This window comes from Pseudorasbora parva, chromosome 23 (genome assembly GCF_024679245.1).
Source record: "Pseudorasbora parva isolate DD20220531a chromosome 23, ASM2467924v1, whole genome shotgun sequence".
Classification (NCBI taxonomy): Eukaryota; Metazoa; Chordata; class Actinopteri; order Cypriniformes; family Gobionidae; genus Pseudorasbora; species Pseudorasbora parva.
The window spans coordinates 22,720,637-22,748,543 of NC_090194.1; the positions used below are offsets into that span (position 1 = coordinate 22,720,637).

General features: G+C 38.5%; 1 protein-coding gene across 1 annotated transcript in view; it reads left to right on the plus strand.

The window, feature by feature from the left end:
- Nucleotides 1-6,999: 6,999 nt before the first annotated feature.
- aldh7a1 (aldehyde dehydrogenase 7 family, member A1) overlaps nucleotides 7,000-27,907 on the plus strand; it is a 100,885-nt gene continuing 79,977 nt past the window's right edge. The window contains exons 1-3 of the mRNA XM_067432737.1: nucleotides 7,000-7,232; nucleotides 25,626-25,679; nucleotides 25,799-25,864. Of these exons, the coding sequence (XP_067288838.1) occupies nucleotides 7,029-7,232; nucleotides 25,626-25,679; nucleotides 25,799-25,864 (324 nt within the window). The 5' untranslated portion in view covers nucleotides 7,000-7,028. The remainder of the gene's footprint in view (nucleotides 7,233-25,625; nucleotides 25,680-25,798; nucleotides 25,865-27,907) is intronic.

Here is a 27,907-nt window from a genome sequence, read left to right on the forward strand (position 1 = left end):
GTGAAGTAACGGGCAGTGCGGAGCATCTCCAGGGCTGCAGGAACTAATGGGAGAGGATAGCGATATTTCACCATCACTTCTTTCAGGCCACGATAATCAATACACGGCCGAAGACCCCCATCCTTCTTCTTGACAAAAAAGAATCCGACGGAGGCCGGAGAGGTAGAGGGAGTAATGAAACCTTTAGCCAGCTGTTCGTCAATGTACGCCTGCAATGTACATGCTCTCCGTTTCAGGTTGTGACAGCGGGTACACCCTTCCGCGTGGAGGCACCGCTCCCGGCAAAAGCTCAATCGCACAGTCGCCAGCCCGGTGAGCGGGAAGATGAGAAGCCTCGGTCTCACTGAAAGCCAGAGCTAGGTCATGATAGTCGGGGGGAATTTTCTGAAACTCAACTCCCTTGAGGGAAGCGTTGTGGGGTTCAGTACCTGGGACAGCGACCATGCAGTGGCTCTGACACCCTGTTGACCACTGGGAAATCCTCCCTTCAGACCAGGAGATTTGGGGGTTATGTCTCTCCAGCCAGGGGAGCCCCAAGATAACCGGATGCATGGGTGAGTGAATCGTGAATAACTGGATGATCTCAGAATGCTGCCTCCCGACACTAAGCGTGAGAGGTTGCGTGGTGTATTGCACCTCTCCTGACCCCAGGGGGCGTCCATCGTCCAACCGCTTCCACGGTTACCCCAGAGTCACATGCGAGGAGAGAAACATGGTGAGTTTTAGCGAAGGCAAGATCGATGAAGTTTCCAGCGGCACCAGAATCAAAGCCTTTACGTTTAGAATTTGTCCATTAATCTTCAAAGAACTATTCACCTCAAACAATCTAGAAGTGTACTTGGAACTCACCGCAGGAGAATTTTTTAGCGCAGGATTGACCGGACAGGTGGCTCTCAGATGTCCCGCCTCTCCACAGTACATGCAGAGATTATTACGCCGTCTCCTCTCTCGCTCCGCCATGGAGAGACGTGTGTAGCCAATCTGCATAGGCTCCGGCTCCGCGTTGGGGAAAGCACCCTCGACTGAGCTGGGTCTGAGAAGTGTGCGTCGGGAGCGAATCAAGTTGTCGAGGCGGATGGCGAGCTCCATTAGTTGATTCAAGGATTTCCCGTCGTCGCGGCATGCCAGCTCTCCCTGGAGATTCGAGTTCAATCCCTTGCGGTACAACAGTTTGAGAGGTCCCTCCTCCCATCGAGTCTGGGCTGCCAGGGTCCGAAACGAGAGTGTGTAGTCCGCTGCAGTAGAGTTTCCCTGACGCAACGTGAGCAATAGTTCTCCTGGATCCCTTCCTCCCGCAGAATGTTCAAACACCTCTCTAAATTGAGTTAGAAAGTCATCATAAGAGGGAAAGGAGAGCTGACCTCCATACCAGAGTGCAGTAGCCCACTCCAGAGCCCGGCCGGTGAGTAGGGAACATATGAAGGATACGCGGCTTGCATCTGTGGTGTAGGACTGTGTCTGCTGGTCAAAATACAAGCTGCACTGCAACAGAAATCTCTTACAGGCGGAATGTGAGTCATCAAATTTTTCGGGAAGGGATAATTTAGGGTGGTTGGGATTGTTACTCACGGCCGGTGGCACGGAAGCCGGTGCGGTAGGATTCGGAGCTTGATCTTCGGTTGCGCTCGGCGAGGGCTCGGACAGATCTCACAAGCTCCTCCGTGAGAGAGGTTAGTTTCACCAGCTGCTGTTGATGGACAGTCAGTACCTTAGCTTGAGCAGAAACCTCAGAGGCCAGGCGAAGGAAATCTGCTGGATCCTGTTGTGGTGAAGTCTTCTGTGACGAAGAGGCTGAGGCTTTCGGATCCATTTGCAGTAATTTATTAATACAGCAGACAAGGGAAATCCAAGAAACGTAGGTCAAACAGGCATAGGTCAGAGGCAGGCGGCTTAGGATCAAAATCGATATCAAAGTCCAAGTCAAAAGTACAAGAGCAAACACAAGAAATAAGCTAGAGAGAGCGTGTAGGTAAATCAAGACTTCACAACTGAAAAAAGAACATAGGAGTCCATATAAAGGTGAGCTAAGGGTACACAGGTGAAAATGATATGGGGATAATGAGTAAAATGAGAGCATGCAGTCCTAATACGCAGTAGAGAGGGATCTGGTGAAACCAGGAGGAGGCGCAGGTGAGCGTTCTGTGACAATATTACTGTTTTGACATGTATAACAGTAACAGAATAACAGTTATTTTACAACATTTAAACTCATGTAACAAACATTTTAGAAGTAAAAATTAAACATTTAAAAGTAATTCAAGTGTAATCAACCGGTCTGTTATAATATTTCCACTGTATCAGCTCTGTTTCTCGAGCCTGAGATGGATTAACTTTAACGTTAGCGGTCTGCGGGTGGACTTTGAACTTGAGACCGCTGTCCTGCGTTTCATATAGCTGAAAGATGCTGCGAGGCGCCAGACTCCATAACCTGACAATAAACAAACAGTGCCCAGTTTTAATAAGATTTTATCATCCAAATTCATTATATTCATTATCTTTCCGAATAAAGTTGTGTTTTGAGCAACACAGCAGGCGTTTCAAAGAAAGACCAACGCCACACGTTAACTTAAGGTGACTCACACTGTCCCTGTATGTTGTTTTGAATTAAATAAAATGCCTTTTAGCACAGTAATGATTATATAGAAAAAAAAAACAAATCATACAAACCTGAATTTCAAAGAGGAAATGCCCCAATTCTGCGACGCTGAGAAGAAGAAACTAGGGCTGGGAATCGATTCCAAAAAGAATCGATTCCTCGATTCCAAGGCGTTGGGAATCGAGAGTCGATTCCAACGTTTGGAATCGATTCCATCGCGGGGAATCGACTCCTCTTTTTTCACTTGTCTCTCGCTTAATAATAATGATTGGAAGTCTATTTAATTTTTGCAAAAGGTTCTTTTGAACAGTTAGTTTCAAATAACGAGTTAAAAATAAAGCAATTCAGCTGGGTTTTTTTGCGTCATTGCGTGATGACGTCCCTAGAACGTAATTCTAACTACTTATTTGTATGGTATGAAACGTCCAAATCAAGCCATATGTGAACGCATATCGCTGATTATTACTATACCTTTCATTCACTTAGTTTAATAGTGTTTATTGTCATTGTTTCCTTCTGTGATCCTGCATCGTGGACAAGTTTGCTACATTTTGCACACAAAAACTCCATAATTTTAAATTGTGAAATAGTTCTGTTGTCCACAACAGTAGGTTTTGAGTGCTGCTTACAGATGCAGATGTGAGGGTCTTATTTTAATTTTCTATTTCTTTTGTTTTCTTTAATCCATTGATAACTGAAAGAAAATGCGCCTAGACTAGAGAGTACAGCTTAATGACCGAGTCTAATGTTGCTATAGTAATGAACGCAACTTGCTCGCGCATCTGATTGACAAATAAACTGCGCACTCTTATATTATTGTTTTCGTTAATATTGTGGTTATTTTGCCTCGTACATTCTGTGCAAAAGAACTTATTTGAACGTAGCCATTCAACTTAACTGTGCACATGCATTTTAGACATGTCATGTAGTTTTAAACATGCAATAAATGCACATCCATGAATAATGTGCTATCCTTTTTATTTATTAGGCTAAATCGCATTTACTTCTGGGCTATATGGGCCATTTCAGGAGAATCCATCATTTAAAATTCATCAGAGTTATGGAAATGTATCATCGTTTTACAAATAAAGTTTCGGAGAAGGACTTTCTACATCCTTGTATCCTGCAGTCACTCCGGAACTAGGTTCCTCCATTGATTTTGTTAAAAAAAGAAGAATCGAAAAGGAATCGAAAACAACAGTGCAGAATCGATTCTTGGAATCGACTCCGTCGATTCCGGAAACAGGAATTGGAACCGTCGAACTCGCACATCCGTCATGTTTGTAGTTTATTAACGCTTTTTATCCGCGTTTGTAGTTCTAATCGAATCCTCGTCCAACTCGCAATGGGTTGTGGGCAATATCAGCCGTTAGAGTGCCCATCGATCCATACTGTGAATTCGGACCGGAAATAGTAAACCATCCGGGAATCTTTGGAATACTCTTTTCAACATACTACGATTTGGGACATACTAATTCTATTTTCAAATACTATTTAGGATGGATAGTATGCGAATTGGGACGCAGGGTTGGTTTCAAACTGGCAAACTGCTGAAATCACGTGACACTGGCGATTCAAATCCATAGACTGTAAAAGAAATGGACAGAGCGACCCCATTGCCTTCTACGGCATTAAGTGATGTCAGTATAGGAGCACTCACTTCCTGATGGCTGAGCGAACTGCGCAGGCTCAGACTAAGCTTGACGACGTAGATGTGACGTGGGCAGCCTGTCTGACAGCTGTAGGTCTTCTAGTAGTTGTGGAAAGAAAAAGCTGAATCACGTTGTTTAAATATTTTCTCCCTTTGCTTTTGGCTCACTATGGGCTTCTCCACATTCTTCCCCTTGACTTTATCAGACTTTATGTCTCCACGTCCCCCCGACTGTCTCATAGACAGTAAAAGATTGCCTGCGAGCGTCTCCTCAGGTCTATACGGTAATTTCTCAACTGCGCGACAGAGTCGCGTTGGTTATGACGCAATCGTTAGCCTATTTTTACAAAAACAGCTTCTACGGGGCGATAGTGTAGGATACAAGGTAACGGAGCCTTTTATGCATTGTCGTGTTTCTTTAGAAATAAACAATGGACAAATGGAGTCTTTAAACGCCTCTGATGTAAAGTTATTCACTGTCAAAGTGACTCAAAAATGAATGGGAGTCAATGGGATGCTAACAGCAGGTAATGGCTTGGTTAGCAATGGCAGCCCCTAGGGGTGGAACGCTTTCCGAGCGCTAGATTACCCCCTTGTTCAAATCAGCTGATTCATGACCGTTTGAATCTTTATTTGAGGAACATGGAAGAGAAGACCTTACGGGTGTGGAACGACATAGGAGTCATTGATGAAAGAAATTTCATTTTTGGGTGAACTAACCCTTTAAGGAAAGTATTATTAAAGAATGGCAGGAAAAATGAAATACTGATAATAAGGGAAGATATATATATATATATATATATATATATATGTGTGTGTGTGTGTGTGTGTGTGTGTGTGTGTGTGTGTGTGTGTGTGTGTGTGTGGGTGGTAAATACTAAAAAAAATATAAATGGTTGAAATAGGAAAGAAGAGGTAATAGGATGAGACTTAGACATAGGGTTGAATGCTTCATTGTTCATAATAAGAATACATGAGTCTGGTCTGTGTGAAAATTTTAGGGAGAAAGAAAGTGTGAGCATGTGATATTTGAGTTATGTTCAAGTAATATAAAAGTTATGATAAAGAAAGAACATAATTAATCTCATATTTAAAAAAAAAAAAAAAAAGGTAAATAAGGATTTGGAATATCTACTAGGATATGATTTTAATAGAGATAGAGTAGGATACATGGCATTAATAAAATACTTATATAATTCTGGGTTAAGTAAAATAATTTAAAGTTAGAATGCAGATGGTCTATTAGTCTATTCCGGATCTTAGGAGACCACGAAATTAGACTGGAGGAGCAGAACACGCAGCGCCAGGTTGGTCCTGGGAAGAAGGAATGGGACAGAACATTGATTAATGAGTATTTTAGATATGTGGGAAAGATAGAAAAGAGTAAAAACAATAATAATCTGATAAATAAACTGCGACTGCATAACAGCAAAAGTAGGTGGCGATATGCACATAGGATACAATGCGCCAGCCGCCAGGAAACAGAAGAAGAAGTGCTCAAGCGCTTAGGACGTTCCATTTCAGGACCATAGACCGTAAAAAAAATAGTTCAGGACAGATCCTCTGGTTCAGCGTTCCGCCAGTAGTGGGCACTCCGATTAAACGACACGGAGGGAAGTCAGCAAGTGAAGGGCAAGGGCAACCATAGACGTAATATGCGTAGACGCCCCATGATGTGCTGGAGCGTGATCCAGCGTCGCCGCCATATTGGTTGGGTCTCTCCACTCAACGCTAGCATTCAGAGTCAATGGAGAGCGAGCAATTATGTCCGTATTTTATGCAGCTTACGGTTGCAATATTAATACCAGATCGCATGGGATTACATTTCACAAGTAAGATTGAAGAATAATTTAGGCTATTTTACAATTTATACATCATTATCATTTCATGCTTGTGCCATTTGTGGTGTCTGTATTTCACAAAGTAAGACTTCACCACATCGCAAAATTAACTACCCTGGAGTTACAGAGTGCAAGCATACGCAAGAAGCTGTGCAAAACAGTTATTTTTAAAGGATTTTAGCTACCCAGTCCTAGTTGCAAGCCTGACAGGGTAATGTAAGATGCTGGAATGACCTGGAGTTATGACGTTTACTTTATAGGCCTTTAAAAAATAATAATAATTCTGAGCTGGTATAGTATGGGAGTTTGTATGTGTTACAGAAGGTGAGTGAGTGTGTGTGTGTGTGTGTGAGAGAGAAATAAATATAAGTGAAAAATCAAACTTGTTTCTTTATTAAAATATAAAATTCATAAATGTATAGATTTATCAATATGTGTGAGTGTGTGAGAGAAATAAATTAAAATGAACAATCAAATTGGTTTCTATATAAAAATATATAAAATTCATTAATTTATACATTTATCAATATGTCATAGTCTACCATATGTCTTAGTTAAAGCTCGTAATACAAAGTATTTGTACATGAAAGCAGATTTTTTCAATGTGTGACAGCGTCCTGTACTGGTCCTGTATCATAACTAAGTCTCTGCAGTTTGTAACAAACCAAACCGTGTGAAAATCCGGTTTATTTCCTCAGTAGCTATAAATAAATGCGGGGGGCGGCGCATTGGGGACCCATCCAAGATGGCGCCGCGCTGATACGTCCGCTCCAATAGCCAGCGAAAGTCTATGGGGCGTCTACGTATATTATGTCTATGAGGGCAACGAACCTGGAACGCAGCTGGACAGCTGAAGGGGGTGAGTCGCGACCTGACCAATCAGAAGTGCCGTATACATGTGATCGAGGGCGCGCATGAGCGTTGCGTTTGCCTGTCGGTCATGATCATGATGCAGCGCGTGGTTACTCTGAGACTTGTGCGGCTCTTCACTCTGAGAAGTAAACTCTCGCTGAGTTTCCGACCAGCTGCAGCAAACATGTCAACATTGCTCATTAACCAACCAAAGTACAGCTGGTTGAAAGAGTTAGGCCTTAATGAGGACAATGACGGCGTTTATAACGGCTCATGGGGGGGACAGGGAGAGGTAAGAGGATCTCACGAGTCTGACGCTCTCTAAATATAGTGAATCCGAAGCAATCTCATTCCTTCATGCTGCAATATATTTTACTATCCACTTGTATTTATTTAAAGGCTTGTGATATATGAAACCATTAAGTGTTCACAGCTACAACGTGTGAATATGTTCTGGTCAAGGCTACTGGTTAATTAATTAATTTTGATTGTTTGTAAACCTGCATCCACATGACTGACTGAGTTATGTAACTTTACAGTTAAACTACTTAAGGTCCAGAACTTTTTTTGTTTAATTTGTAACTCAATTTAAACCAACTCATCCATATGGGGGTAGATTTGTTGTGTTATTCCAAACAAATAGATTATCCACAAATTCATGTAACGGTAAAGATGTAGTTGGCTACATGAGACACAAATAAATAAAACAAGATCCAAAAATGTATTCAGGAGTTTCACAAAAATGAATTGGATTCACAAATAAATACAATGACAATTTTGTGAATAATAATAATAAAAGATAAAAAAATTCACATATGTTTTATGTCACAAACACAGCACTGCATTGCATTAATTTGTGAATGCTTCCTGTGCATTTGTTGATGGCTTCCTCTGCATTGGTGGATCTCTGGGAAATATTAACACAGTATGTGCATTAGTAGCATTTTATTCTGGGGAGAGATAAGAGACAACGTTAATATTTTTCTTGATATGGTTATTTTATTTGGGTCACAAGAGTAACATGATTTTACTGCGTTGAGTATTATAGCCGATCACGGTCCTTTCCATTGAAAATATTAACCAAGTCATATTAGGCATGTGCCGGTATCAATTTTTCATGTTGCGATTGCTGAAGCTTTTATCATGGTATACGGTATTATCACAATATTGAAATAAGTTGCAAAAAAGTGTTGTCATAGTATAACAGCTTTTAGAACTCTTTGTTATAACAAAAATCACTCTGAATGTTTAAATACAATAATACAATGCACCAAAAATATATAAAAGTAAAATTTTCAAAAGAGTGCAAAAGAGTACATTAAAGTGCAAAAGAATTAAAGAACAACAGGTAACACATTACAATAAGGTCTCATTTATTAATGCATTAACCAAGATAACTAACATTTGTTACAGATTAAGGTGTTATGTTTTTGTTAATGTTAGTTAAATACAACTGATCATTGTTAGTTTTATCTTAGGTCCATTAAATAAGTTATTTTGATTTTAGTAATGTTATTAAACAGTAACTGAGAGAAAACATTACTTAGAATAATTAATTCTTTATAAGTATTTTTCATTGTCAGTTTGGTAATAATTCATTAACATGTTAACTAATGAAGCTCAAAGTTTTACTGATACTGACACATATTCAGTGTCCATAAACTCGTTAGTGAGAAGGGCTGGTCCGATAGCATTTTTTGAGCTTCGAAGCTTCAGTAGTAAGTGAAGTTAATAAACGTAATTTTGGGAGGAGTACGCCCATCTAATCTTTCAATTAATACCAAGGTATAAAACCAGCAGCTTACCTCTTCCCCTTTTTGGTTCCTGAAGCATCCCTCCTCCTCCCCTGATCCTCCTTTTGTACACCACATTGGTGGTGGTTGAGGAGAGATCCCTGACACGAGTGTGGAGCGGTTTGGGCATACTGTAGTGCATATGAAAGCGCTATATAAATGACTCATTCATTATTTTATTCATTCAATTTCCCTGTTATAGGGGGGCAATCGGAGCTCGGGTAGAATATCCTCTCCGAGCCCCTCTATAGCAGACAGCAAGCCAAATCTGTTTACCACTTTCACTAAGATTATATGGGCACACAAACTCGTGAATTAACATATTTGACACTTTGAGGGAAGGGGCTGAACAGGAATCTTGAGAAGTGGCACTCCTCACTTGGGCATGCTTATATGCTCTGAGAATGGACACTGCACTAGTGATACAAAACACACAGGTCAGTTATGTCACAGTTTTGATATATTATTATAGAACATTTTTTGTTCAGTTAGAAAACAGGGGCCGTTCCCACCGCGGCTCTCAGGAACTGAAACCACTCTCATGCGCGCACCGCGTGAAGTTTGAATTCTCCGCTGTAATCAAGGGTTGAATCCGAAATCACCCTCTATAAGCATTATTTGAGGGGACAGCCATTTGTAGGGGTGTCCGTGACCATAGTGGACGTTATTGAGTGCACTCATTCAATCTCACATTGCACCGCAATAATGAGTGTAGGCCTACAGCTGATGTACACACAACGGCTGTCCGACTTCACGCACTCGTTTTCAGTCACTCCTTCAAGTGAACAATATGGATAATGTAGAGAATAATGATGCTTCAGTGGGCGATTTCGGATTCACGCCCGTTACACACATAGTCCGTCTGCAGTGTGTATTCTGTGCGTGTTGCGGTGCAGAAGCCGCACGCTCGGTTATGCTTTGCTTTCACATATGCTGCGTTTGCAGTGTGCAACTGATCCGCTGTTGCATACCACAAACACAGCATTTATTCATTATTTTTTATTTAAAATCCAAAAGTTGATACTGAACATGGCTTGTCAGAATTGCAATTCTCTTTGTTTACTCATTCATAGAAGTCAGGTTAACGTACTACATTTAAACATTTTATTCAGTTCATTAATTCATATTTATATAACCTAGTAGCCTAGTTTAGATTAACCTCACACAAGTGGCAAAACATTTAAACATAGGGTATAGTCTAAAATCAAAATCATTTTAAATTAGAAACTTACAATAGGCTATTTAAAAAACAGCAGACTCTTGTCTTTTCTTTTGTTTTTAAACCCTTTTATAATAAATCCTGCAGGTCATAAAGAACTTTGTTTTACAAAATGGCATTATGGCATTTTGTTTTTAACCTAAATGCCAGGTAAGGTGTCGTTTTGTTGCTTTTACTTGAAAAGAAAAGCCATGTGTTGACTTTGAAACAAGAGTATATTTTAAATTATATATGCATCTGTAGTGAAATTAATAGATTTTCGAGTCAGTACATGATTATTTTAATGCAAAGAGTGTTCTGTCACTTTAATGCAGCACATTAGACTTGGTACGGAAACGATCGCCGCACTGCTGCAAACGCACCGCTCCTGGAATGAACTGACGAACCACATCTGTGTGCAGTGTAGGGGTGTAAGAAAATATTGATACACATAAGTATCGTGATATTAAGTTTGGCGATACTGTATCAATTCTCAAATCCAAGATTCGTTTTTTCTTCTAATTTCACACGGCACGCAGATGCTGTCCGTCAATCCGTTCCCGGTGCGGTGTGTCTGCAGCAATCGTTTCCGTAATGTGTCTAATTTTTAATTACATGTAACATGTGACATGTAAAATAAACATGTACTCATGTGAAAATCTAGTAATTTTACCACATATGCATATCATTTAAAATATATTCTTGTTTCAAAGTCAACACAAGGCTTTTTTTCTTGGGTAAATCAAGGAAAACGACACCTTACCTGGCATTTAGGTTAAAAAAATGCCATAATGGAAACCACTCATCCTTTCTTGGAGAGGGAAAACAAAGTTCTTTATGACCTGCAGGATGTCTTTTAAAAGGGTTTAAAAACAAAAGAAAAGAACAGAGTCGGCTGTTTAGAATAGCCTATTGTAAGTTTCTAATTTAAAATGTTTGTGATTATAGGCTATAACCTATGTTTAAAATGTTTTGCCACTTGTGTGAGCTAAGGGTGCGTTCACACTTGTCATGTTTGGTTCGATTAAAACGAACCCTGGTGCGGTTGCTCGGTTAGTGCGGTTCATTTGAACATATGTGAACGCTGCCATCCGAACTCTGGTGCGCACCAAACAAGCGGACCGAGACCGCTAAAAAGATGGGTCTCGGTCCGCTTCCAAACGAACTCTGGTGCGGTTCGATTGATATATGAACGCAACACGGACCAAAGACATGTAAACGGACCAAAAACCGGACGTATAATGTCACAAGATGCCACGCATAATGCAGCTGATTTGACGACGCGGAAAGATCGGTGTACGTTATCCAAAATGAGTAACTTTAACGTTAGAGGGCAAACGTAGAGCAACGAGGAAGAGCCTCATCAATATTTGGTCTGACGAGCATGTTTCGAACAGAGTCGGCTGTTTAGAATAGCCTATTGTAAGTTTCTAATTTAAAATGTTTGTGATTATAGGCTATAACCTATGTTTAAAATGTTTTGCCACTTGTGTGAGCTAAGGGTGCGTTCACACTTGTCATGTTTGGTTCGATTAAAACGAACCCTGGTGCGGTTGCTCGGTTAGTGCGGTTCATTTGAACATATGTGAACGCTGCCATCCGAACTCTGGTGCGCACCAAACAAGCGGACCGAGACCGCTAAAAAGATGGGTCTCGGTCCGCTTCCAAACGAACTCTGGTGCGGTTCGATTGATATATGAACGCAACACGGACCAAAGACATGTAAACGGACCAAAAACCGGACGTATAATGTCACAAGATGCCACGCATAATGCAGCTGATTTGACGACGCGGAAAGATCGGTGTACGTTATCCAAAATGAGTAACTTTAACGTTAGAGGGCAAACGTAGAGCAACGAGGAAGAGCCTCATCAATATTTGGTCTGACGAGCATGTTTCGAAAATGCTAGAAAAAACACACAAAAAGCATACCTGGCTCTTCTCATCAAAGTTCCTGTGTTGCCCATTATTAGCAGGTACAGACGACGGAACGGCCGTCTCTTTTGCATAAGAGACGCCCGACTCTTTTCTGCACAACGGAGGAAATCCTGCTGCTGTTTTGAATGTTTTGAACATTTTATGAGCTCTTCATGAGTTCTCAGCGGGTAAAAATAATCCCACATGTACACGCATAAAATGATCGCGTTTAATCCAGCACACAGCGTTGTTTTGAACATTTCATGAGCTCTTCATGAGTTCTCTGGTAAAAAATAATGCCATGTGTACACGCATAAAATGATCGCGTTTAATCCAGCACACAGCGTTGTTTTGAATGTTGTGAACATTTCACGAGCTCTTCATGAGTTCTCTGGTAAAAAATAATGCCATATGTACACGCATAAAATGCCCGCACGTGTAATCCGCACACAGCATTGTTTTGAATGTTCGGTAAACGAGCTCCTACGTCATATAAACCGACCAATCAGGTTGTGAGCGTCTCCCTGTGCCTTTGGTTCGGTAACTTTAGGTTCGCTGTTAAAAATGCCCGTGTGAACGCTAAGCGGACCAGGACTATTATGTTTGTTTTTGTTTTTTGGTCCGGACCAAACTAACCAAACGAACCGAACTACAAGTGTGAACGCACCCTTAATCTAAAGTACTAGGCTAAAAATAGGAATTAATTAATTGAATAAATGTAGTATGTTAACCTGACATTTATGAAAGGGTAAACAGAGAATTGCAATTCTGACGACATGTTCAGTAACAACTTTTGGATTTTAACTTAAAAAATTATGAATAAATGCTGTGTTTGTGGTATGCAACAGTGGATCATATGTGAAAACACAACAGATGGCTCATTCACCGCATACGCACTGCAGGCGGAGTATGTGTGAAACAGGAAAAGGGACCCTTCTTAAACAATGTCACGCTGCACTGAGTTCCAAACATTGTTTAAAGCGACATACCGGTATTGCGGTATCATCAAAATTAATATCATAACATAGAAAAATACCGGTATTCGGAATGAACCGGTATACCGCCCAGCACTAGTTCACTGTATCCATTGACTTCCATAGCAGAAAAAAAAATACTCTGGAAGTCAATGGATATCGTCAACTGTCTTGTTACCAACATTCTTCAAAACATTCTTTTGTGTTTAGCAGAAGAAAGAACTTGCACAGGTTTTAGGGGTGTAACGGTTCACAAAATTCACGGTTCGGTTCGATACGGTACACTGGTTTTACGGTTCGGTACGTTTTAGATACAGCAAAAATAAAAAAATGGCAGATAAATTACCTTTTATTTTTTTAAACTAACAAAGTATGATTTAAAAAAAAAAATGTTTACATTGAACAAAGATGGAGCTATACTTTACCCATCTTCTAGGTAGTTACAAAAAATAGACATTAGCTCTTTACAATAGCTCTCTCCACACTTTTTTCACACACTACTGCTTCTGTCATCCCTTTTGCCAAATCCTGACTTGTGTGACTCTCAAGGGGCGTGTCTGAAGAACGTGGCTGTTCAGCTCCCATTCATCGGTAATGTAATGTGCCGTTACATTCAGGTAGCTTTGTGTAGCCCTTGACGTCCAGCCGTCTGTTTCAGAGCAACCGCTGTTGCTTTGGCCAATTGGTTCTCTATTTGGGCTTTTGTTTTTTAGTACAAAGCAGGAATTACTGGCTGAAATGGGCTCATGAAGGAACATTGTAACGGGGCTCAATTACTTTAAGCACGTTCTTAACTCCGTTTGCAGTGCGTATGCGGTGCAGGAGCCGCACGCCCTGTTGTCCTTTCACATATGTTGCGTTTTCAGTCCACAACCGTTAACATGGGTACAGAAAAAATACTTGTTTTTTTCTCTTAGTCAGGGGCATTGCCTGTTACGTCGTTTTGGTTATTGGCTTCCTTGTTGAACGCATATTATATTTTACATACTTTTTTATTTTCCAAATCTTATTAATTAGACCAAGAACCGTTCGGTACATAATGCGTACCGCGTACCCGAACCGAAAGCCTCGTACCGAACGGTTCAATAAGAATACGCGTATCGTTACACCCCTAACAGGTTTGGAACAACATGAACCTTTTTTGAATGAACTATCCCTTTAAATTTAGCCTGAGAAGCCTGACCTACATCAAGATGTTTGGCCTGGAAACTCACCATTGACAGGGCTCAATCCGAGGGGCGGGATAAATGGTTGTCTTTCAAACTCCCTCTGCACGCGATAGGATAGCGCTAAAACCAACCAGAGCAACGAAGGTGAAGCAGAGCTTGTTGATAGATTAAACTTTCGCCGTATCCGGTCGGCTGAACTCCGAACACATCTTCCCTTTTTAAGAATGACTTTAGTGCCGTTCTTTGTTCTTTTCTCAGAGAAAATCTTAACTCCAAGTCTTCCAGAGTCACGGTCAAAGCTGATTCGAAAGACCGCCGTTCGCCAGTTTCTGTGTTTACTAGTAGGGCTGGGCGATATGGCCAAAATTTCATATCCCGATATAGCTCATTTGATATCCCGATAACGATATACATAACGATATAGCAATTTTTCTGTTAATTCAGTTTATGAATAGTCTATACAAAATTGCAATGTGGAAATGCAGTTTGAAATGATATACAAAACAAATAAAGGTAGTATGGACTACATTTTTATTTTATTTAGAACCTTTTTTTCAAGCAAGACTGTTGGTAAAGTTATCACCTGCCTAGGGATGTTAACCGATGACCGTTTGACCGATGGCTGACCGTATCAACGTGAACCGATCAAAGTTGTCGGTTAAAATAAATAAAAAAGTGATCTCTAAATTAGGCTATTATACAGTGGGCTAAACGCTACAGTTAGCAGTCTCATTCCAAAATCTTTTGTGTGATTGAACATATCCCTCGCACTCAATTCTTCATAACTCGCCTGTTTGTACTTAATAAACCAATAAGAACATTTGGCGCGAGGTCACAGCGTTTGGGTTTGCGCGCTCACAAGGTTTGCCAAAAGTAAACACTCGAGCTTAGAGTCAGGGCAGACGACAGTATGAAGCGTCATTCCGCATAAGATGGGCTTACATTTGGAAATATATTACATCTTCATTTCAGTGGTAACACATAAGGTGTTGATCATCTTTCTTTATTATTGTCAGCACTACCTCGAGCTAAAGCGGCGTCTCTTCGGAGCTGTCATTTTCTTGAATGAGCCGCGGCAATGTTTCAAATGAGCTTCTAACGCTAGACAAACGCCTTTATTTACAACGCGATCACCTTAACCAAACCATTTCGAAACTAAGGAGCCATTGTCCTCTGATTACAAACAAGCTCCTCTGCGGCGCGTTTGCGGGACTCGTGTTTCGCTCTGTGGGGGATTTAAAAAAAGTGACGTGAGTGGAAGGGAGGCGGCAGCGCGTGTGTGTGTGTGAGAGAGCGAGAGACAGAGGGAGCGCGGCCCGCGGCTGTTATTTCAAATAGCGCAGCTTATTTTAAACTAATCGGTTAACCGGTTTCAACCGGCTAATGAGGCTCGGTGGTCGGTCAAGAAAATGTTTAGTTTTCGCCATCCCTACACCTGCCATTAAAATATTTCAATATATGGCTATGGTGTGCCACGCGTAAAAGCCCGCTGCAGCGTCTGTGTCTGAAGTGTGTTTCGAGCACTTTTGCCACCACTCTGGCATCATTACTCTGATAATTACCCTGGTCTGAACCGCGTCTACTACCGTCTTCCTCCTTGTGTGTTTATGTATTGCAGTGTGCATGGGCATGCCGTGGCGTGAGGTGCATCTTGACGTAAAATTCTGCCATAAACGCCTTATCGTGGCGTAAGCGATAGAGCCTTATATAAAACGATAGACATTTTCTATCGTCCAGACGATATATTTCGTCATATCGCCCAGCCCTATTTACTAGAAGCATGCAAATGCAACCTCGGCCGAAAAATACATGATGTGATAGGCCCGGCAAGAGTTATGCGATTACAGCTCAGAAGGGTATTGAGAGTTGCTAGACGACACTTGTGGGCAGATTAAATTTGCCGCCGCTAGGGTACATCTAGATTTCTAAGCTACCTTTATATAGCTCCATTTCTACCAAGTGCATAGCTTGCAGGTAATGTCCTAAACTGAACCATATTAAACTACAGGCGTGCATGATCATAAAATGGCATCGTGAAAGGGACGCCCTCAGATATAAACAAGCCCAGCGTGCATTTGCACATGACATGAAGTGCCGCTCAGTGACAGCAGAGGGCGCTGATGGAACGTCAGAATGCTGCGGTTACCCCGGAAAACCCCGCAAACAAAAGCAACCGCGCTAGTTAAGTTTCTAAAACAGCCATTCGTTTTTGTAATCTCAGTGTTGTTCATCACAGGCTCAGCACCAAATACTTAATACTTAAAGACTTAATAGGCTATTTATTTTCAAACTTAAACATTATTTTTTAATCTGGACTACATGCCCTAATGATTCGAATTTTTTGGATTATTTGTCCAAAAGACATACAATTTCATTAGTTAACATGTTACTTCATTATTACCAAACTGACAATGAAAAATACTTAATAAAGAATTAATTATTCTAAGTAATGTTAATTTCTTAGTTACTGTTTAATAACATTAAAATCAAAATCAAAATAACTTTTTTAATGGACCTAAAATAAAACTAACAATGATCAGTATTTCTTAACCAACATGACCAAAAACATTATACTTTGAGCTATTGCTCAGTCTTCGTTAATGCATTAAATAATGAGACCTTATTGTATTGCCTATATTATATTGTATTTATTGACAATCTTATGATAAACATAGATACAAAATAAATATTTTGATTTATTTTTAATAATTTGTTATTTAAAAGTCTTTATTTTTTTTTATCATTTTGGGATCCAAGCTTTTTGGAAGTTTCAGTTGATTCTATAATTTGCCACTAAACAGGGGAAAAAAGAATTTTCTTTATCTCCTTGGAAATAAAAGTTATTGAGATTTATCTGACCAAAGTGTCTAACAACTCCTACCCATCTCCATTGACATCAACTGGCCACTAGGAAATCGAAAAGAAGGCTCCGCCTCTTCAACTTTGTAAAGGGAGATCTTGGGCTCTGATTGGTCTAGAACAGGGCTATTCAAATCTTACCCTGGAGGGCCAATGCAGTGCAGAGTTTAGCTCCAACCTTAATCAAGCACACCTGAACATGCTAATCAATGTCTCCAGGATCATTAGAAAATCACAGGTGAGTGTGTTTGATCAGGGTTGGAGCTAAAATCTGCAGTGCATTGGCCCTCCAGGGTAAGATTTGAATATCCCTGGTCTAGAATCATGATCCACATGTCTATAAAGAGCTGAGATTCTCAGCTTTTCTGTAGCATGATGCAATATGTGATGACATCATCAAAAATCGTGGCTAACACCGACAATTAAAACTAGCAATAATAAGAGGATTTGTCTGCATCGCATGTTTTGATCTGGACATCGGTCGGTGACATTTTACAGTGTCATTTGGCCATACTTGCTCACAGACATGTAAAAATAGTCTCATTTTGAAGCAAACAACCTAAGGAACAAGCTGATATAGAATTGAGGCTAGTAGCTTTACAACGAGTTTGTGATCCGAACAGGAATATGACTCATGTGTTTGCTTGTTCAAAGGAGACATTTCCATCTTTGTGATTCTTTTGATAATAAATTTACTGTAAATTATTGGATCGGTGAAATTAACTGCTCAGCGATATTCCTGAGGCCGATAGCTTTCATTTGATATATGACTTGTGTATTTTAGGTGTGTTTGTGTGATTAAAAATATGAAATTTTATATTATTTGCATGATTTTCTCAAGGGGTGGTCGTTGCGGGCGGGTCGAATTCAGACCGTATTATTTTCTTCTATGTAATCTAAATGGAGAAGTTATTGGGTTATTAAGAAAGCTGAGGTTCTAATCTTTCAAATGATACCATATATGTCTAGTTTTGTGGTGCGCGAGTTATAGATTTTTTAAAAAGATTATGATGATGCAATTTTGGACCCACCGGTGGGTCCAAGAGGGGGTGCAGAGCTGAAGGGGTTAATCTGTTTGAAAAAATGTACTTTTACAGCTATGGGAAAAATAAAGAGAACACTTAACATTGATTTCTTATTTTTTTCCAGAGCTGTATATATTTTTGGTGCTTTGTATTATTGTATTTAAACATTCAGTTATTTTTGTTATTACAAAAATAGTTCTTAAAGCTGTTATGCTAGGGCAACACTTTTTTTGCAACTTATTTCAATATTGTGATATCGTATACCGTGATAAAAGCTTCGTAATTAATCGCAACATGAAAAATTGATATCGGCACATGCCTAATTGAAACGAGTGAAAAAGTTTTTTCCGCTACTCATTTACAACTACAAAATTGGCTCACATGAACTTTGGAGTGAGCCGCACAGAAATGACTGAACAGATTTTTGATATTCGCTACCGTTCCTGCACTGTAAAAAAATTATAATCTTCCCAACTCAAAATCTTCTAGTGACTGGTCGCATCTAAAATTTTCAATTGGCCCAAGTGAAATTCTGTAAATGTAATTTTATCAATTGTAGCAATAGTCTGCTAACATCGGCCCAATGAGAAAAAATTAATTAAAACAATTGAAAATAAATGAGTTTACCAACCCATGTTATTGGCCCAATTGTACATTTTAAATTGTAGTAGCATTCCTTTTTAGTTTTACCTAAACTAAAAATGTATTTTGGTAAATTTATATTAGTAAAGCAACTTCTCTGTATTGTTTATTCACCATTCCCCCAAAAGAAAAATTAATTATATATATATATATATATAATATATTAAACACTCAAGTCATACTGCCACATTTTATTAAAACAGTATTGTGAAAATAGCTTAGTAGATAAAAATCTTAAAAAGATACAAATCATGATATTCAGGATTCTAAGATACACAAAACTCATTAGACCTTAGAACTTACATTAACAAAACCACAAATATTTTAAAAACATGTATTATCAGTGTTCAGAGAAATTTCACTGACACTTTTGGTATTTAGATACTACATTTATGAAACTGCACTAACAATATTAAACATTTGAATAATTTAAAATATTATGTTAATATTTGCTAAAGTGCAAAAATGTCAACACAACATAAAATGCAAGTAACAGGAGAGGGCTACTTTAAATATTCAGTGTAAATTTACTTGAATTTTTGTAAAACATTTACAAATATTTGAGCATGCCAAAGAGGACAATGAATGCACCATAGACCGTAAAAAATATGGACGACGCGACATCATCCGTTTCCGCTTGGACGATTTGAAGCTTTCAGGCGGCCTGCACGGCGCTGACGTCTTGGGACTGAGTCTGCGCAATAGAGAGCAGGAAGTAGAGCAGAAAGTACAGTCGCAATATCAAAAGCCCGCCCGCACTCTCACAGATGCAGAACAATTAATTATGTTGGTGTGAAATAAACAGTTATGGAAATGTAGAAATTAAAGCTAAAGTTCCAATCTGCTCCCAAAAATCCCAAATAGTCTGTTAGTGCCTCAGTGACAACTTCACTCAGAGAAGACGTTGATCTCAACTGTCAATCATGACGTCACATCGGAGAGGGATCTTGAAGTGGAACTGTTGCTGCTCACCACTTCAAGAATATATTATATTTGTCTGTGGTACAATCCGAAAGAGACTCGAATCTGGATCGGCATGGGGGTGTGTAATTAATGACATAATTTTAATTTTGGGGTGAACTAACCCTGTATTGTCACAACCCTACTGGTCAGCTTACAAGGAAGGATTTGATCAAGGAAGCTCAAGTATGCTTGCTCGAAATATTAGAACCAACAAGGTTCTCGCATACCTAGTGTCTCATACATTTAACACACTCACAGGGGTGGTAAGTAATCAAGTAAAAATACTTTGATACTTTACTTAAGTATTTTTTTCGGGGATCTGTACTTTACTTGAGTATATTTTATTTGCATCTATTTTTACTCTTACCCCACTACAATATTAAAGGCAAAGTTTACTTTTTACTCCAATACATTTCCCCATGCCCGCTCCAAGTAATAAGTATTCATTACACTGGATTTCCAAACCGGTCTGGTCGGTCATGGATGATCCAGTCGGGTATAGACTTCAGGGTATCCGCGGGGTCTTGAAAAGTCTTAAAAGGTGATAAATCAATTTTGGGAAAATTAAGACCCTTATAAAGTATTAAAAAGTCTTATCACGGCTTTATAAAGTCTTAAATTTTGAAAGTATTTTGTTCAAGCTTTGTCAAAAGAGTTTGACTCCAAAAAGTATTTATGGATATATTTATTTTGATCCCCATAAGTATTAAAAACAACGGGGCGCTCAGTCTGAGATCGGCTCGGAGCGCGCGCGGCAGGGATGGAAATTAACACCGCCACCAGCCAAATGCGGCTGATTTTGAGTTGTGGCGGGTAAACTCGCTTCACCTACCGAGCTGTTTCTCCTCTTTGTAAACTTTGTTCAATGCATGCGAGTGCTGCCGTATGTGCGCAAATGACCAGCCGTTTTCTCTGTCATCACTCGCGTGAAGACGCGCTGTGAGACTCGCGCGCGCTGAGAGAAGATCTGACGCTGTGCATCATCCGAGAGCGCGCGCTCGTCTCACAGCGCGCAATTATTAAGTTATCTTTCAAGTCTTGCGCTTAAACGGACAAACTCACACAAGAAGTATGTCAACATGTCCATCTTGATGAGTATACAAGCAGACATAGTCTGAATATGCCTTAAGTGAACTGTGTAGTATGCACAGTCGAGAAAGACGAGCATATCCCTGCCTCAGGTCTTAAAGGCGCAGTAGCCTTTACTGCTGCCTGAGTGATGTCCTTATATTTAGTTTGACATTAAACAATGCTCTTGATTGAATAGCTTTTGTAAGTTTAATAAGGATTAATCTTTCATTTAAACAGTTAAATATGCAGTTATTTTACATTTGTTTTACTTTATTCAATCCTTTCTGCAGGCCAGTAGGCATGAACATTATTATTTAATGTAGCCTACACATGAGTGAGGTCGAGTTAAACATTTTAGTTTGAATTGAAACATTTTGGTTTTCGGCTTTGGTTTCTTCTTTTTTGGTTTCGGCCAAGAATTTTGTTTTCGGTGCATCCCTACTGACAATGTTCTGCTCAGTATGTTGTCAACACGCTTCAAAGATACGAACGAATAGTTTCATTGTTGGGACTAAAAACCATAAAACTGGAAGCCATAAAAGACCACAAATCATCGTGAAAATGGCAGTATTTCATTGAGACTTGAGATTAAATAAACTGCTTAAGTATTGTAGAGCTTGCAGTATTAATTTTCACATGCAGTTACACATTGTCAGTTAAAAACAAAAAAGTGGCGGGTAAAAACATTGAGTGGTAGACTTTGAAAAAAGTTCATCTCCATCCCTGGTTCACTCCGTCTACGGGTGACGTCATGTATTTTGCGAAATGCGCATTTAGGTAATTTGTCGCCCTCCATACGTTGCGAAACAGAGATGCAATATAAACGATACAAAATTGGCCTACGATAGAGATTTTAAGTCTACATTCGACTACAACTGTTTATTAAAGGTTTGTTGCCGATTAGAACTTGAAGTGCGATGAGGTCTTAAAATATTTTGAGAAGGTCTTAAAAAAGTCTTAAAAAGGTCTTGAAATTAACTTCAGGATTCCTGCATATACCCTGGACTTGGAAAAGCTGACAAGTCAGGTTTGCCACACTAACGTTAGCTCAGTGTTTCCCCAACTTTTTTATTTTGCGGCACACAATTTACTATGAAAACATCAGTAACATTTTACAATACAGGTGCACTATTATAAGTCATGCCTAATAATGCACAGATAAGCATGAGTTAATGTATTACTAATGAAGAACTAAACCATTTATTAGACATGTGCCGATTTTCGATAATGCGATTTATCACGATAATGAATATGCACGATATTGTTATCGTGGGCACTTTAAAATATCGTAAATAATAATTTATTAACAATTTATAATTTTTTTATAATGCACTCAAGAATACTTTGCCCATCAACCGTATAAATGCTGTATCAACACTGCTGTATTCTGCGTCAAAGGGACGCGCTCAGATATAAACAAGCCCAACGTGCGTTTGCACATGACTGAACCGGTGAAGCAGACGCGCTGCTGAAGTGCCGCTCAGTGACAGCAGAGGGCGCTGATGAACTGCAGAATGCTGCGGTTACCCCGGTAACCCCGCAAACAAACAAAAAACGTGTGTAGTTTTTAAAACAGCCATTCGTTTTTGTAATCTCAATGTTGTTCATCACAGCTTCAAATACTTAATACTTAAAGACTTAATAGGCTATTTATTTTCAAACTTAAACATTTTCATGTTTTAATATGGACTAGGCCTACAACATGCCCTAATAATTAGAACTGTTCTGATTATTTGTTATTGTTCAGTAAAACTTTGAGACATACGACTTCATTAGTTAACATGTTAATTCATTATTACCAAACTGACAATAACAAAATACTTATAAAGAATTAATCATTCTATGTCAAAATCAAAACAACTTTTTTAATGGACCTAAGATAAAACTAACAATGATCAGTATTTTTTAACTAACATTACCAAAACCATTATACTTTCTGCAGCAAATGTAGCTTGCTCAATCTTAGTTAATACATAAATAATGAGACCTTATTGTAATTTGTAAGCCTACCTGTTGTTCTTTATAGCCTAATTCTTTTGCAATTTAATCTTGAAAATTGTACTTTTACAGCTCTGAAAAATATCAAGAGACCACAATTAACATTGATTTCTCAATGAGGGGTCTCTTAATTCTTTTTCCAGAGTTGTATATATTTTTGCTGTATATTTTTTGGTGCATTATTGTATTTAAACATTCAGTTATTTTTGTTCATACAAAAATAGTTCTTAAAGCTGTTATGCTATGGCAACACTTTTTTTTGCAACTTATTTCAATATCGTGATATCGTATATCGTGATAACTTCATCAATTAATCGCAACATGAAAAATTGATATCGGCACATGCCTACCATTTATTAATGATTACTGAATCAGCAACTAATGAACATTCTCTATGATTAATAGATTAAGTAATATATGAATTGCTATTAATTAAATATGACATCATTAATTCCCTAATAACATATTACATTAACTAATAATGTAAATTCATGCATTTAAAGCCATGCATTCCGACTCTGTTGTCTGTTTAATTAATCATTAATCATAACAATTGGCAAAATTATAGTATGACTTGACTTGTTGTGGCACATGACTATTAACTAATTGTTACGTAATATGTCATTGTGGTTATGGCTTTTGAATTAATTTTGAATTAGTTAATAGTATCTTGCTCCTCGTCTGTTTTATGGAGCTAATGTTATGGAACTTGTCTATTTTAAGTTTAACCCCTATACTGCGTTAAGGTGCTTCATTGTCTCCTATTAATTGCAAATCTAACATTCTTAATTGCAGTATCTAATCTTATCATTTGTTCAATTAAAGCATTGCATATCAGTCCCAAAAGATTTTATCTGCTTAATTATTGATATTTACAGTTAATTTGAATATTTACTTTTTACTTTCGGTACTTGAGTAAGTTTTAAATCTGATACTTTTGTACTTTTACTCAAGTGATGTTTGAATGGAGGACTTTCTACTTTTACTGGAGTATTTTTTTTATTTAGGTATATATACTTTCACTCGAACTTTTGAGTACTTTTACCACCTCTGCACACTCACAATATAGTCTGATAAAGTTATTTAGTTCAATAAATAGTAAATGAGATATTATCGGGCTAAATTAGTTTATGAAAGGCTAAAGGCGTGAATACAATGTTATTCTGATAAATACAATGTTATGTAGGTTATGGAAAATATTGTAGCGCACACTCTTCTTTGTGAAATTGCTGTTTGTTTTGCACCGGCAGTGATAGGGTTAACAAAGTAAGTTCGGAGGGCCGGGACAGTGTTCATCTCATAGACTTTCTTCGTTCTGATTAAAAGTTCGGAAATAGAGTTTCCCTTGTCTGTCATTTTTCAGACATTACAATATACTATGTCCTCCTCAAGTAAAACATTCGGAGAGTCGTTAATTTGTTTAATCTGCTAGTCTACTGGCCACAGTAGTGTAACATTAATGCCCATGTTTTATGGTTTTATGCTGAAACATTGAGACCTGCACTCAGTTTAACGCAAACAAGACTTAATAAAAACATATTTCAGTACTGACCATAACTTAAATGAAGAACAATCAGTTTGGAAATGATGTCTGAACTTCTGTCGTTGTACTTCAGCATCGACTCCTCAGTCTCCTCACTCTCCCACGCACATACATTTGAATCCACGTTGGATCCAAAGGTGTCTCTCAGGTACATGCGCGTGTCGTTTTTCTCCGCAAGGCTTGTTCGGCAAACACAGATTTTTCACTTTTACTTGATTAATTGGCTGAACACAATTTAATATGTTCAGTGAATCTATTTTTTTATTTTACCTTTACACCATAAGCTAAAATTACCCCAATGCATCTTTTTGTTTGGGGATAATTATTTGAAAGCAATTTGTTGAGTCAATATTTAATTGTCAGTTTCCACAATTCTTCAATAACTTTTTTTTTTTTTACAGTGTGAGAAATTAGTCTTAGCTGTGTTTGTGTATTTATTCTAGTTAGCGTAGCATTCTAAATGGTTATTTGCAAAATTTGCTTCAGTTCCAGACATTAAATACTTCTGAGAATTATTTAAACCAATTGACCAAAGAGTTCATTTCTAATTTGAACTATGGACCAATGACATGTCAGTGAACATGTCTTCCCTGTGGCGCAATGAGATGAGCATAAGATACTGGATCGTAAGGTTATGGCTTCGAGTCCCATAGGGGACAACTTTATAAAATTGTGTGTAATGTTGTGTCATTTAGGGGCAAAAGCTGCAGTTCTGCTTTCGAAATCTCAAGCCTTTATACAATTAAACAAACCAATGTATGAGTAGCCTGCTGTTTAAAGCTACAGGCTAAAGCTTTGAAGATTGATTGGTCAAATTCAATGTGTAGCAAGCATGTGAATTTTTTCAGTTTTAAAACTCTAGCCGCATAACATACAGATAAAATGTCACACACTGTGCAAAGCAACTATTAAAACCTACTAATTCACTGGCTGTTCATGTTGCTGAAATAATGTTCTAGCAAACCTTATTTAGCATTACATATTGATACATATTACATATTGATTGTTAGTTACCGTTATATTATCTTATTACTAACTATTTATTACTTATAGAGAGTGCAATGTCACATGTATTCCAAAATACTTAATGTTTTGAGGACCATGTTTTTATTCAAAGTATGGGCAGGCCATAGTCAATGTAAATCATATTGGTGATGATTTGTCCGTACCAGTGAATGTGCCATAACTGTTTATCTGCCGTCATCGGTGGCCCTGCTTTTGCTTACTAGTCTGCGCGTTCACAGCCAGCTTCTTTGTGATGGGGAGGAGCTGTGGAGGGAGGGCTGTAGCGCAGCAGAGAGCAAGGGTAATGTGCCAGACGGATATCCTTGACGTTGAACTCACATCTCTGAAGTGAGCTGTGTGTTTAGAAAGCAATGTAAAGTTAAGGTTAACTTTAAAAAAAATCAAGACTACTGTGGGAGGTTAATGAAACATTAAAATAGTTATCCTTTGTCAGTTGTTGCATTTTACAGTAAGTTATTTTTGTGTACTTTGTACAGGATGCTGTTTAATAAATTATGTTTCATACAGGTGGTCACTTCATACTGTCCAGCGAACAATGAGCCCATTGCCAGAGTGCGTCAGGTAACAGAAACTGTTTTTTTTTGTTTGTTTTTTAACATTTTTTTTTATTAAACAATGCAATTAATAAGCATATATTAAGAGGCATGATTCCTTCCTGGGTGAATTTTGTCTTTAAACAGGCAACCGTAGCAGAATATGAGGAAACTGTACAGAAAGCACAAGATGCGTGGAAAGTGTGGGCAGATGTAAGCTTTCATTTTGTTAAGTATTGTGTGAGACTGGGTAATATCAGCTACCTGGTGATAGGGTAAACATCATAATGTGAAAAACTGACACAATTGATGAATGCCTCTAATTTAATTGCATGAACAATTGCATATATTTGATTGCATATACAATTTGTAACTTTCTTAAACCAGTATCTAAAAAAACATTTACCTTCTGTTGGGAAGAAAGGTACAGCAACCCTCTGACCCTCTAGTGCTTCTCATTTAGGGTCACACAAGTGACACCAAACACCTTGTGTAACGGATTAAATCAATATTTTAGTTTTAATTTCTTTGTATTTTGAGGGTTTTTTATGGTACTAAAGAAACAAGAATATTCACCTCTGAAATGTTCACCATTTATTTTTCTTAAATATTAAATACAAATATTAGAGAGAAAATCATTTTGGACTGCATTTATATAAATGGACTGCATTTATATAGCGCTTTTGTCCAAAGCGCTTTACATTTTTGCCTCACATTCACCCGGTCATACACCGACGGCGATGTCAGCCATGTAAGGCGCCATCCAGCTCGTCAGGAGCAGCTGGGGTTAGGTGTCTTGCTCATGGACACTTCGACACTTGGTCAGGTGGAACCGGGGATTGAACCACCAACCTTCTGGTTTGTAGACAACCTACATGAACCACTGAGCCACTGCCACCCTAATTTTCCAATGTATGCATTTTTTAAGTCAGAACTAGAGTAATGAATGAAGGCATATTTGTGCCATTTGGTGGAAATAAAGAAAATCATCTCTAATACCATGGTGTAACTAACCACTGTACGCAAGGGTGTACTCTAGTTGCATGTTTTCAGCGATAATGGACTGTAACAAAATATTTTTGCTTTGTGTTTTTGCTTCTGTACTTTCCAATCTTTTGAAGTGGTTCACAAAGCGTACTAAGCTGCATGTCTCAAAAGCATTATAAGCCTAAGTAGATAATAGATTGGCACCAATGGTCTCTACGATCAACTTAGCTCAGTGCTTTGTTTATATGTTTATATATATAAATATGTGTGACCCTGTCTGAGAAAACCCTCCTGAAGTCATTTTTTTGTGATTCACTGTTTTCGACATAAAATCATTCTACATAATGTAAAGAACATTCTGTTAAAATATTACCTTGATATCTCTAATATTAACTGAGTATGGCTATGTTAAAGATTTGCTGAATTTCGGGCTCAGAAAATCATGTTTTTGAGATATTCCAATGTAAACACAAGCTTATTTTTAATACTGCAATACATTTGATGCATAATTATCCTGCATATGTGCCATATACCACATTAAAGCTGAGATTCTCCCATTTTCAGTGATATATGACACATTTATGGGAAAATTCTTAAATGTTTGTAAAACAGGCCTATTTATTATGATGCGTATGTCCAAAAAGCACAAAAACAAGTATATTAAAATGATTGTGTTTTCCCCCCTCATATCCCCCTGAGACGAGATTTATGCATTTGATTTCTGGAAAAATTCCATTTCAAAACATTCCAAAATTTGGGAATGTTTGCCCAAAGGCTAAAGACTACAGCCAGCAGAGGGAGCCATTTCCGCATGTTTTGAATCTGCATGGGGGATGGGAGATTACACTCAGCTTGCTGTGATACTCGCGCGGTGACTCACTCATTATATTGAACAGACACGTTCAGTTTTTAATTGTAGTGTCTTCTCTAACTCAGTCACTGTAATCAAGTTCCTGCTCGTGTTTAAGTGCTGCCATGTCAAATAGCCTAGATAACTTAATTCATGAATCCAGTGTTTCCCAACCTTTTTTCAGTCATGGCGCCCTTTGAAAATGTTCAAAATTTTCTGGCACCCCCTCGCATAGGTTACGCTAGGGGTGTAACGGTACAGATTGCTCACGATTTGGTTTTAGGTTTTAGGTTCACAGTTTCAGGTTCACGGTTTCTGTATGGTTCGGTATTTGTTATGTTCATGGAAAAAAGGACTACTGTCAAAAAAAATAAAGAAAAGAACAAATAACTTAAATGCAAAGCAGCAGCACAAATAAT